This window comes from Pipistrellus kuhlii, unplaced genomic scaffold, assembly GCF_014108245.1.
Source record: "Pipistrellus kuhlii isolate mPipKuh1 unplaced genomic scaffold, mPipKuh1.p scaffold_m20_p_2, whole genome shotgun sequence".
NCBI classification, from domain to species: domain Eukaryota; kingdom Metazoa; phylum Chordata; class Mammalia; order Chiroptera; family Vespertilionidae; genus Pipistrellus; species Pipistrellus kuhlii.
Genome location: NW_023425515.1, coordinates 177,460,170 through 177,472,669, shown reverse-complemented (window position 1 = coordinate 177,472,669; position 12,500 = coordinate 177,460,170). Strand labels below are relative to the sequence as shown.

The 12,500-nt window shown below is 48.8% G+C and overlaps 2 protein-coding genes across 5 annotated transcripts in view; one reads left to right on the top strand and one right to left on the bottom strand.

Moving 5' to 3' along the window:
• The window catches only part of ZCCHC17 (zinc finger CCHC-type containing 17), a 41,985-nt gene extending 37,234 nt beyond the window's left edge, over window positions 1-4,751 (top strand). For all 4 annotated transcript variants that reach the window (XM_036445256.2, XM_036445258.2, XM_036445257.2 and 1 more), the window contains one exon: window positions 3,854-4,751. In XM_036445256.2, the coding sequence (XP_036301149.1) occupies window positions 3,854-4,015 (162 nt within the window). In that variant the 3' untranslated portion in view covers window positions 4,016-4,751. The remainder of the gene's footprint in view (window positions 1-3,853) is intronic.
• A 657-nt stretch (window positions 4,752-5,408) lies between these two features.
• Window positions 5,409-12,270, bottom strand: FABP3 (fatty acid binding protein 3). The gene is made up of 4 exons (XM_036445261.2): window positions 12,093-12,270; window positions 8,833-9,005; window positions 6,966-7,067; window positions 5,409-5,720 (listed from the first exon to the last, which is right to left on the bottom strand). Exons 1-4 carry the CDS (start codon window positions 12,163-12,165, stop codon window positions 5,667-5,669), a joined length of 402 nt encoding a protein of 133 aa, XP_036301154.1. The 5' UTR covers window positions 12,166-12,270; the 3' UTR covers window positions 5,409-5,666.
• Window positions 12,271-12,500: the final 230 nt, after the last annotated feature.

Here is a 12,500-nt window from a genome sequence, read left to right as displayed (position 1 = left end):
AAGTAGTGTACATGTCCTAGCATGCCAAGGTTCTCAAATGATTTGTTTTTCTCTTTGTTTCTTCTGAGCCTGCATCTTTGAAAGAGATTAAAGTGGAAATAATGCCAAACTCTGAGTAAGAAAGTACCACATTCTCATCACTATAGTGTGGATCAACTCATTGTACTTCTCTGCTTTGCAGTTTTCTCATTTCTAAAATGGGACTAATAATTCCTGAACTTTTACCTTACCATATTGTTGTTATAAAATAAGGGATGCAGTGGCCTGAAAGGTCTCAGGTTCGATTCTGGTCAAGGGCATGTACCTTGGTTGCGGGCACATCCCCAGTGGGAGGTGTGCAGGAGGCAGCTGATCAATGTTTCTCTCCCATCGATGTTTCTAACTCTCTATCCCTCTCCCTTCCTCTCTGTAAAAAATCAATAAAACATATTTTTTAAATAAAGATAAGGGATGCAGCCCAACCTGTGTTGCTCAATGGTAGTGTATTGACCCATGCACTGAGAGGTCGCCAGATCAATTCCTGGTCAGGGCATATGCCCAGGTTGTGGGCTCAGTTCCCCATGAGCATGCAGGAAGCAGCCCATCTGTTTCTCTCTAACTCTCCCTTCCTCTCTCTGAAATAAATAAAAAACATTTATTTATTTATTTACTTATTTATTTTTATTGATTTCAGAGAGGAAGAGAGAGGAGAGAGAGATAGAAACATCAATGATGAGAGAGAATCATTGATCGGGTGCCTCCTGCAGGTCCCCTACTGGGGATCGAGCCTGCAACACAGGCATGTGCCCTTGAGCGGAATTGAACCCAGGACCTTTTAGTCCGCAGGCCAACGCTCTATCCAATGAGCCAAACCAACTAGGACAAAAAAATATATATATTTTTTAAAGGGTAAGGGTTGTAGTTGGTTGGAGCATTGTCCTGTACACCAGAAAGGTTTTGAGCTCTGTTTCCGGTCGGCGCGTCTGATGGATGTAATCTCTCATATCTTCTCACTCTTTCTTTTTCTTTTTCTCTCTCTCCCATCCTCCTTCCCTTCCTCTCTTTTTAGAATCCTCAGGTGGCGATTAAAAAAAAAAATCCCTGGCTGGTGTGGCTCAGTGGTTGAGCATTGACCTTTGAACCAGGAAGTCACGGTTCAATCCCTGGTCAGGGCACATGCCCTGATTGCCGGCTCGATCCCCAGTATGGGGCGTGCAGGAGATAGCCAATCACTGATTCTCTCTCATCATTGATATCTCTCTCTCTCTCTCTCTCTCTCTCTCTCTCCCCCTCTTCCTCCCTCCCTCCCTCCCTCTCCCTCTCTCTTCTTCTCTGAAATCAATGAAAATATATTTTAAAAAAAGATAGAGGATGCAGAGAGTTTGATAAACTAGTGCTACTGGATGTAAGGAAGTATTATTACTCTCCTTCCTCATTTATTTTTCCAGGTTGGGCCAGGCTTTGGGGGAATGGGTGCCAGATTCTGCATTTGCTTCTTTACTTCCCCAGGGCCCTGCCTTACCTAAGGGGCAGAGCCTGGGGAGACTCCTAAGCCCATATAGTCTGTGATGGGCTTCTATGATCTTGCCACCCAGGAAGGTGCAGTACCATAAGCCAAACCTTTGGTTTGCCAACTCTCAGCTCCTCACAGCCATGGTTCCTATAGCTTTGGTCATGTGGGCCTAGGAAGCTTCCCTTCTCTCTACTCTAGGGGTGTCGAACTCAATCAGAGAAGGGGCCAAAATCTAAAATCCAGCCTGAATCGCGGGCCGAATGGTTTACTGAACAGTCATAAACTGTCATTGTGATGGAAACATAGCGGAGTGCAGTGATGACAGCGCGGTGCGGGCCACATTGCAAGGCCTGGCGGGACGGATTTGGCCCGCGGGCCTTGTGTTTGACACATGTGCTCTACTCTATTGGAGACTCCAAAAAATTTTTTTGTTTAATCTCTCAAATCTTGGGTTTTTCTGCCATAGATACAGAGCCAGACTGTCAGAACATTCTGGGAGTTCTCTGAAATGAGAGAATACAATACTTCTAGCTACCCCTGAGTGTCTACCATGTATCAGGCACTATAGTTAGAATTTGTCTTGTTTAATACTAATAGCATCCTTTGAAGTAGATATTTATCACTTGCAATTTACTAAAAAGAAAACTAAGGTTCAAAAAAATCTCTTATTTCAAGTCACATAGCTAGTAAGTGATCATCATACCACAAGGCCTCCAGCACTATATAGGAAGAGGGACTATATAGGCTACAGAGGAAAATTCAGATTTCCAGTCCTGTGATTTACATGCAGATTCCCAACCCTGCTTGTGGGATCTGGGGCAAGTGGCTTTCAACTTCTCCAGCCACAGATACTATCTCATTAAATCTTAACCACAGCCATGTGACCTCTTTCTCTCTTGCTTTTTTTTTTTTTTCCTTTTCTATTCTTATCTGTTTACATTTGAGGAAACTTGGTAAAGGTAAAATAATGTGCCCAAGGTTACAGAATAGAATAGTAAGTGTCAAAGCCAGAGCTCAAGTCTGTGTCTAATACCTGGTTTGGTGTGTTCTTTCTCTCTCTCTCTCTCTCTCTCTCTCTCTCTCTCTCTCTCTCTCTCTCTCTCTCTCTCTCTCACACACACACACACACACACACACACACACACACACACACACACATATACACTTCCCACTGCCAGCTCCTAAGATGTGGTGCATCACTCAGGCAAACTCACAGCTTTCAGGATGCTGGTTAAAAGCCTATAGGAGCCGAAACCGGTTTGGCTCAGTGGATAGAGCGTCGGCCTGTGGACTGAAAGGTCCCGGGTTCGATTCCGGTCAAGGGCATGTACCTTGGTTGCGGGTACATCCCCAGTAGGGGCTGTGCAAGAGGCAGCTGATCGATGATCCTCTCTCATCGATGTTTCTAACTCTATCCCTCTCCCTTCCACTCTGTAAAAAATCAATAAAATTAAAAATAAATAAATAAATAAAAAGCCTATTTGAGCAGAGCTTCGTGCTCTTCCACTCTGTTTCCTTATTTTCCCATAATCTCTCCTTCTTAGAAACCTTACTAAGGCAATATAAACATTTACAATTCAAGAAGGTTTATGCAAAGCTTAAAAACTGCCCAAGGCACCCACAAAAGTCTGGGAATCTGCCTCCCATATTTTCTGAGTTTGCACTGTTACTCTGGCAGCAGGGTGTAGTGGGTAGTTTTGAGGAAGTTCTTCCTTAAATTTTTATCAATAAAATCTTGTAAGATTATTATAAAGGTTAGAGATGATAAATATTCAAGGACAGCAGGTAGAGCCTTAATAATTGATGGCAGTTATTTACCCTGGCAGCAGGAGCTAATAGAAACCAGACTGGGAGTCAGGAGTCCTAAATCTATTACTCTCTTATCCTGTGACCTTGGGCATGTGAGGCACTGTCTCTAGGCAGACTAGGTGATCTCTAAGGACTCCTTTCAGCTTTAATATCTGTGCTTTTATAAATGAAAGTAATAATGCTTGTTTTTAAAAAAAATCAAATTGGACAGAATTATTTGAAGTAAAAAGTGAATGACAAAATACATTCCCAAGGTAATACTTGTCCACTGTTTTCTGTGTATTTTAAATATATATAGGTACATGTAAATATGTGTACACATTGTATGGGATGTATGTGAAACACACTGGAATCTAGAATACATACTATAATAGGACTTGATCCTTTTACTTGCTTTGGGCATTTTTTCTTGTTAATACTTGAAGATATAATTTATTCTTTTTAATTAATGTTTTGCATATTAAGTGGTCCTCTAGTGATCACATGTCATGATTTTTAAAAGCAAATGTACCAGTACATACACCATGTTGAATTTTTAAATTTTCTTTTTAGGAAAAGAAGAAAAAGAAACATAGAGACAAGAAGTCATCTGACTCTGACAGTTCAGACTCTGAGAGTGATACAGGGAAGAGAGCACGGCACACATCAAAGGACAGCAAGGCGTCCAAGAAGAAAAAGAAGAAGAAGAAGCACAAGAAGAAGCACAAGGAGTGAGAGTGCAGAGCAGAGGGGGTGGCTGAGAGAAGAGGGACCCAGGAGTCTTGTCCCCTTGCAGCCCTGGCTCCTACACTCAGTAGTGAGAATATGGCCTCCCACCCCATGACTCTCCCACTGGGAGATGGCTTCCTCTCATGCTGCAGGAAGCCAGATGTCAAAGGCATCTGCCTGAATGAGTTGTTTCCTTGTCACTCCTGGTCCATTTGCAAGTGACCCCTGCAGCTCACCCATCCATTCACCCAGTTTCCTTCATTCAGCAGGAGATCCTTTTACCCTCTCCAGCTGCCACTGCCAGAGCTTGATTCCTATAGAGGAGTCCAGGCTAGAGCCAGTTACTGCTGTGGAAGGGAGTCGGGCTGTAGTTGGAGAACAGTGCCTGGCCCCTCCCTGTTGCTTCCCCCTGGGCTGGTTGGTGGGTGATTTCTGCTGTATCCAACACGGGCAGATGGATGGAGACGGGCATTCTGAGGGAGAACATAAGAAGTGGTGCTCACTCTTTCCATTCCCCCTAACACGATTCTGCTATGCTAGAAGTGACAGCCCATGTTCCGCAGCCAGAAACCATTGTAGTGACTGAGCTTGTGCGTGACATTCTGCCAGACCACCAAACCAGACAGCTCAAGCTAAGTTCATGGTTTTACTTTGTGTTTAATACTATGAGTGAGTGGATTCCACTTCAGGTTCCTGCTTCAATGCCTGGCACTAAATGAAAGTGTGTTTGGTTTTAAACTTACTGAAAATTTTTATTGCTATTATACCTCTTCCCAGGTAACTTACAGACTTAGAAGTCACTGAATCTACAAGTTGACAGAAAAACATTTAATATGTAACCTTAGACTGTGGAGAAAGGTCTGCTGAGGTTCAGAGCCAGGTGTACTAGCAGGTCACGGCCTTCTTATCACTAATAAGCCCTCTGAGCTGATCAGAGAACAGGTGAAATTTTACAACTGGGAGTAATGTTCTGTGCATTGGTGGGAGCTCAGCAGTCATCTTGGCCAATGGGCATTTCTTCCCACCACAATGGCACAAACCTGGATCCGTTGTCCTGAGCCTGAATTCTGGAAAAAGAGACTACAGCATTGCATAGTGAAGGGCAACTGGCCAGACCCAAGGGCATTCAGTGCAGGTGGGCCCAAGGTGACAGTCCAGTAGCCAAGCTTGGGGAAGCCCTGCCACTGATTAGTCCAGGTTGGACTAGCTCATTTGGCCATGAAGAGGAAGTAAATTAGGCAAGGTGTAGATATAGCTGCTATATTTTATATGTGTAAGGCGGTCAGCTACTGCCGTCCCCGAGACTGTCCACTTCAGTGTCATCCAGTGCTGCTTCCTGAGTGACCTTCAGGCCGGTGTTTCTGCCCACTCTCAGACACAGGGAAACAGGCTCATGGAGTCATGTCACCAAAGGCAAAAGGCAATGGTGGCCTTGGCTCTGCTTTATTGACCTGAGAGCACTCTTTGGATGCATTTAAAAAAAACAAACACAATGGGAGCTGGAACTGTATCCAGGATGGTGCACCTGACCCCAGAAGTACCCCCCCCCCCCCCAGGTGGATTTATACAAAATGCCAGAGGAAAAGACGAGGCAATCTGGTGCTGAGTCCAGGGCTAGCCAGTTGGCAGAGGAGCAGTCAGTGAAGCAGTGGGCAGGTCATGCCTCTTTCTCATAAGTGCGCGTACACACTACATTGCCGTGGGTGAGCGTCTGGAAGGAAAGAGAGAGTCCGATTGGGGCAGGGGTGAGGGAATAAACATATTGGAAGTACTCCATTCTGGTGGGGAAGCCCTCTGCCTTCATCCTAATAATCATTTATTGACTGCCTACTATATGCCAAGCACTTGACATATTTTTTCTAATACTTACACCAGGTTTTAAGTTACGCATGTAATCTCTCTTTTAGAGATTTGGGAAAATGAGTTTTGAGAGAAGTAATTTGGTCAAGATCCATAGTGTTTCTTTTTCCCTTGCACCATTCTTCTCCCTTCATCCTTAATGCCTAAGATGGCGCCTAGCATGTTGTGTCTATACAACAGGTGAACACAAATATCCAGAGATTCATAGGGAAGGACTGTGCTAGGCCACCAACTTACTTTCCTTCCCTAACTTGGGTAATCCCAGGGCCAGAGTCCTAAACCATCACCATCCAGCCTGGCATCGTGGAGCCAGGCCCATGGTCTCACCATAGCTGATTGCCCAGAGTGTATTTGGTCCTGTATATTGCATCTCTGCCAGAGGCAGGCACCTCATTCTTAACTCTGCAAGGATCTGCTCTGTGTGAGTACAGGAGTGCTCTGACCCACGCAGATCTGCCATGAAGGGCAGAGTGAAACCTGGCCCTATGGAATTAGGAGATGGAGACCAAGGTTGACTGCTGTCTCTGCCCCCAGGTCTGAGGGTGTTCATTCAAGTCTACATTCTCCAAGTGAGGCCCCCAGGTTTGTCCCTGAACAGACAGGTCACCAGCCTGTTATTGCTCAAAGGCTTTACATGTGGCAGCACAGTCCTAGGGAGGAGAGGGAATGCTGTGATAGAAGGTGAGAGCTCTGCTTTCTACTCTGGGGAGAGGCAGCAACACAGGAAACTTAAGGCTGTGGAGCATCTGCTGTCTCCCTCCCATATCAGTGACGCTTTGTACTCTGCGTCCATTGTCTTACTCAGACTTCCCAGCAGCCCTCCAGGGTTAGTGTTGCTATTGTTGCAGTTGAACTCAAAGGTGGTTTGTTCAAAGTCATACAACCTGTAAGTTGAAGATTTGAACCTAGGCCTGAGATGTGAGTCCAAAGCACTACACAAAAAATTCCCACCCAATATCACCCCGACATGTTCTCCACCCTCCACTGTCCCAGCTTCCAGTGCTGCCATGGGGAGACCTTGGCTTTTTACGACATGCCTGGCTGAAGGGGCAGCAGTGGTAACCACTGGGAAAGGCTCCAAAGTTTTCCGTCTTACCAGGACGAGTTTTCCATCCACGAGCTCCCGCACAAGTTTTGTTTCTTGCCCGTCCCATTTCTGCACATGGACGAGTTTGCCTCCGTCCATCGTCACGGTGGACTGTGGAAACGGTAGAGGCCAGAGCTGTAATCTGAGTCAGGATTGAGGGACAGCATGGGGTCTGGTCACTGGGTCACAGAGGACTCAGCCTCTGGCCCAAACTAATGTTGGTGGTAGGCCCAGAGCTCAGGCAGCCCACCTCCAGCTTAGCCCTGCAGGATATCCAGCTCACCTCCAGTACTGCCTGGCTGGGAAGGGGCCTTTGGGTACTGGACGAGTAGAAAGGCAGGTAGTGTGGCGGACAGCTAGGCTCTGAAAAGTGCCACCAGTGTTCAGATGGGCATTTATCCTGTATTCTAGGTGATGCCACAGCCCGGTGCTCCTAAGATAAGGGTCTTGCACCAACCTATATCCCTGGGAAAGACTGGCGAGGAGAGTCCAGACACTCCAGCCTAGTGATCACATATAATGTCTAAAAGACCCTTGGGGTTGGGGGGGTATTAGAAAATTGGGCTCCTGCTCTGTATTCCCACCCCTCTTCTTAGTCCACATCATGTGATCCCTTCAGCTGACAACTGGGCAGCAACTGCCAGGGCCTGGGACTGGGTGCCCTTGGAGTATTCCACAGCCCTGGCCAAATGCCCACTTGGTCTTCCGGGTATTACCAGCCTGCATCAGCTGGTTCTCACTTGGCAGCTCTCCCATTCTCTAGGAAAAAAAAATTTTGGGGGGGGGGTGGTCTAGGCCAGGCTAAGGGACCCCGACTGAGTAGAGTTCAGTAGAAGAATCTGAGAAGGTGTGTTCATATGTTTGGGGCTGGGAGAGCTAGGTGGGGGCTGCTGATACAGCGTTATTTCTAATTCCCTGAGTTTTTGCCCATTCAGCAAATTATTTTTAGCCAGGCCTCCCAGGGAACTACTGTTGCCTTTAGTTGGGGTTCTTGGCCCTCCAGGTAGGCTAGTTCAAGGAAGTATAGGCATGTGGTAGGGGCAGCCACTTCCCAGATAGGCTGCATCTTTGGGCAGCATCCCCTGCAATTCTGGGCTGAGCTCCAGCTTCCTCCACAGGGAAGAGACCAGATCCCTCCCGGTGGCAGCTGTGAGGAAGGGAAATGGCTGAGGGCTAAATGATGAGTCTGTAGAGGTCAAAGACCCTTAATCCTCTTTCCCAGGCCTAGCCCAGGGGAGGCCTGAGGGAAGCTGCCAAGAAAGAGCCACTGGCGGGTGACAGCCCTGAGGACGTGGACTAAGTAAGGCTTGGTTAGAAGATACTACAGATACATCCAGGACAATGCCCTGTCCAGATCATGGCTTCTGCCTGTGGACTGGCAGCATTGGAAATACTTCTTCAGGGTCATTGGCCAAGCCCTGGAGGAGGAAGCATCTGAGTGGATCTCACTCCTTGTCCCCAGCTTCCTCCCTTGCTGGAGGCCAGGATGACCTGCTAACTCAGTAGAGGGCCCTGACTTCTGGGCATCATTCCTGAAGCACTTGAGGTAACATCCATGGCCACAACACTCCCCAATCTGGGAAGAGGAAAAGAGTTATTGCATGTCGTTCACAAGGTCACGCAGCTGGAGCAGGAGCAGACACTGAGGTCAGACTGGCTCTGCTGCTCACCCCCAGAGGCAGCTGGTAGATGCTTCCCCAAAATGGAGGAAAACAGAACAGGACTAATGCATTCAGCACTGGAACATTCCAGTAGAGGCTTTAAGGCTGTTGTCTATTTCAATTCCCCACTACAATAATAGCCTCCAAGACTATCAGCTTATTCCCCTTCAGGGTCTCGATGTCTTGCGTTTCCCATGCCCCCTTCCTTGACTCACCTTGACCTTCCTGTCATCTGCCGTTGTCTCGTCAAACTCCACTCCCAGCTTGAAGCTGATCTCCGAGTTCTTGAAGGTGCTGTGTGTTTTTATGGTGATCGTGTCCCCATTTATTTCGATGATTGTGGTAGGCTTGGTCATATTGGCCACCTGCCTGGTAGCAAAACCCACACCTAAGGGCAGAGGGAAGGCTATAAGTGTAAGCTGGAGGAGAGGCCGGGTGTAAGGGACTCAATGAACAACTCAGGCTGGATGTGGGAAAGGGAAGGAGAGGATGAGGACCTTCCAAGACTTTGTATGGTCTTTTTAAAAAATTATTCAGTCTCATGTGGTGAAGAGACACTGTTGATCCCATTAGACAGATGAGAACTTAAGGGACAGGCATTACACAGCAACTTGGTGGCAGAGCTGAGATTAGAATAACTTATTGAGTGCTTTCTATGTTAAAAACTGTATGTGTTGCCTCATTCAATCCTCCCAGTCTTCCTGAAGGGTTGATATATTATCTCCACTTCTCCAGATGCAAAAACAGAGAAGCCCAGGGTCACAAATCTGAACTGTTTGACTGCAGAGCTCACTTACCTGCTCAGCTAAAGTGCCTCAGGCTGGAGCATAGGGCTCCCTGGTAGGACATCTGAGCATTTACAGTACAATAACCCATGGAGGACATGGGGTAAGTTCCTAGCTGCCAACAAGCTCTATGTAGCCAGGCACATTTGGGGACTTTAAAAGACAGATCACCCACCCCCTCCTGACCTAAGTATAGATTTCAAGCCACATGCTAAGGAAGAAATGGGGTCTTTTCCTCCCAAAGCTTTGGGATAAGAGTGTTCCATCTTTGGAAGTTTCTACCTTGAGATGCACTAGTGCTTTTGTCCCCCATATATGGCAACAAGACATTTTCAAAGTCTCTTATGCCAGATGTAGGAAGTAGGCAGAAGGGTTTGTTGGTCATTGTACAGATTTAGGAAAGGCCTAAAGTGGTAGTGCAGTCAGGACTTGGATCTAGGTCTCCTGGCTCCTGGTCTAAGGCCCGATGGAGACTCGCCCCCTTCTGACCTAAGTATAGCTTCCCTGGGTGCTGGCAAAATCCTAAGTGTCCTGCAAGAGAGTGGAACAAAGAGCCCTTAGGCAAAGTCTAAGGTGTGATCATGTGATCTGTCTTTTAAAGTCCCCAAATGTGCCTGGTTACATAGAGCTTGTTGGCAGCTAGGAACTTATCCCATGCCCACCATGGGTTATTGCACTGTAAATGCTCATAACAGCCCTGAGAGGTGTTTTATTGTTTATTTGACTGGACCCAGATTTGATCTAGGCCCCAAAACTGTTTGCTATTCCTGGGCCATTCTGCCTCCTGTGATGTGTATCTGATCACTGGTACTACCTTTGCCCCCTGAGAACCCTTAGTCTAAAACAATGGGCATAGGCTACCTCTGGAGCTACTTGCAGTTGGCCCACCCAGCCTGGCCGGTGAGGGACTTTGGCCTTACCCCCCGCTGTCAGAGTGAGTCAGGCCAGTTCCACTGGGCAGCAGAGCTGGGCCTTATCACTGCACAGGGAGCTGTTTGCCTAGGACCTACCTGGAGGAGCGGAGTGTTTGAGGAAGGAATCTCTGGAGAGGGAAGGAGGAACTAAACCCGGAGAAACTGAGAATGACACCTGGCTGACAATTTGGGAGGCTTGGAAAGAGGTGGGCTCTGCTTAGAAATGAAGCTGAAGCTATTTACTGAGCGCTCAAGAGGGGCTTTTCTCCCCCGTGGGTCTCAGCCTTCCTTCCAGTATAACAAGAAAAGTAGACGGGTGGACTGTCAGCCCCTAGCCCAAGCTGGGGCAAAATAAGGGAGCTATGGTGGGAAGGATGTTGCCGCCCACTTCAGGGACCAGGTCTTCAGTTGGCATCTGCTGTGGGAGACGGAACAAACCCTGGGCATTCCAACTTCCCCAACAGCTCAGGAGTCAGTAGCCATAGTCCGGAACAGGTAGGCCTCAAGAGCCAATATTTGTAATCCCTATTTCAGGAAAAGGTTAGGAACAGAGAGGAGAGGTGCCTGGAGGGGGTCTTTTCCCCTTTGGGTATCAGCTGAAATCCAGCCCGCCTTCCCAGGGAGGAAGGCATGGAACATAGCGTGACCAGGATCAACATTCCGGTTTTCCTAACCCCAGCCTGGAGATAGATCTTCTAGGCTAACCTCATAGCTGGGGATTTCAGGATGGGCTGAGGTCAATCATTAGATAAGCATTTCCAGCCACTCCCGCGCCCGCGGGCCCGTATGGGAACTGATCAGGGTTGCAGATCAATAAATCTAGGTTTTCTGCTTTGCAGTGGAATTTTTATGACAGTTTCTACTTTCTCTGGGTCTCAGTTTCCCTATCTGTTGAACTAAGCAAGGTATGAGAATCTCCAAGGATCTCACTTGCAAGATTCTTTGAGTTTTTACTCTTCTGCATCCCAACACCACGCCTGCCTAGAGCAAAGACCACTCCCTTCATGTACCCCTCCTGCCCTGTGGTTAACAGGTCTTGGCCTTGCTGCACCCTGGGAGTCCAATGGCTTTCTCCCCTGGGCCCCTCCCCACTGAGCGGCTAGGCCTTGGGTTGTTACTGATGCTGGGGCCACTAGCCCCATCTCACCACTAGGCTCAGACCCTGATTAAATCAAAATCAGCCTGGTTACACACCACTGCAGGCAAGGTCAGAGACCGGCTGGTGAAAGGGCATCCTCCTAACCCAACATGGAGAAGCAGGGGCTGTTGCTAACTGGGTTCCTCGCTCACCTTCTCATATACCATTGCTGGGGTTATCCACTCTTCCGTCTCCCTCCTCCCGGGAATCTCCTGCTTCTGCAGGCCACAGTACACTCGCTGCCCGCACCATTCCCTTCCTGTGTTCACAGTTTCCAATTCCTAAACCGCCCGTGCTCCTGTTCTTTCCTTCCCCTAGCCAGCCTCCCACCTTTTTTATCCATACCCCTCTTCCCGAAAATACACCCCTCTTCCCGAAAAGCCCCTCTCAACCCCCGATTCACAGGCTCATCCGCTTCCTTGAGCCTCCCCACCTGGGAATCCGCCAGGTTCAGACCCTGAAAGCCCCCTCCCAACAGGCCTAGCCCAGGTTGCCGCCTTTTCCGGGCCCCTTTCCCCATCCAACCTTGGCCAGGAGGGATGCAGCAGGCTCGCAGGGTACCAGCCAGGGCGGGAGCGCTGCGCCGGACGGGCACACGGCCAGACCCTCCCCAGCCCAGCATCCCGAACCCCGCTCACCGATGGACTTCATGTAGTCATCGAAATTCTTGCTGTCCACCAGCTTCCAGGTGCCTGCGAAGGCGTCCGCCATGGTGAGGCTGGGCTAGGCTGGTAACGGAGAATCGGCAAAGAAGGAATGGAAGGACTGCGGGACCCCGGCTCCCAGCCCGCGCTGCCGCTTTAAATAACCCCCGTGTCACGTGACGAGGCGTGGCCCACCCCCACCCCCATCCCAGCTCCCGAAATAGGAGGCCCGGGCTGGCGCTCACCCTCCGGGGGCTGGCCGCCCCTCCCCCAGCGCGCCGGGGCGAAGTGGGCAGCCGGCGGTGCCAGGCGAGCCTGCGTCAGCGCCGCTGCCGGCCTCCGATCCCTGCCCGGAGCTGCGGGCTGACGGACCGGCTTCCTCCCGGGGCCCCCACGTCCTTG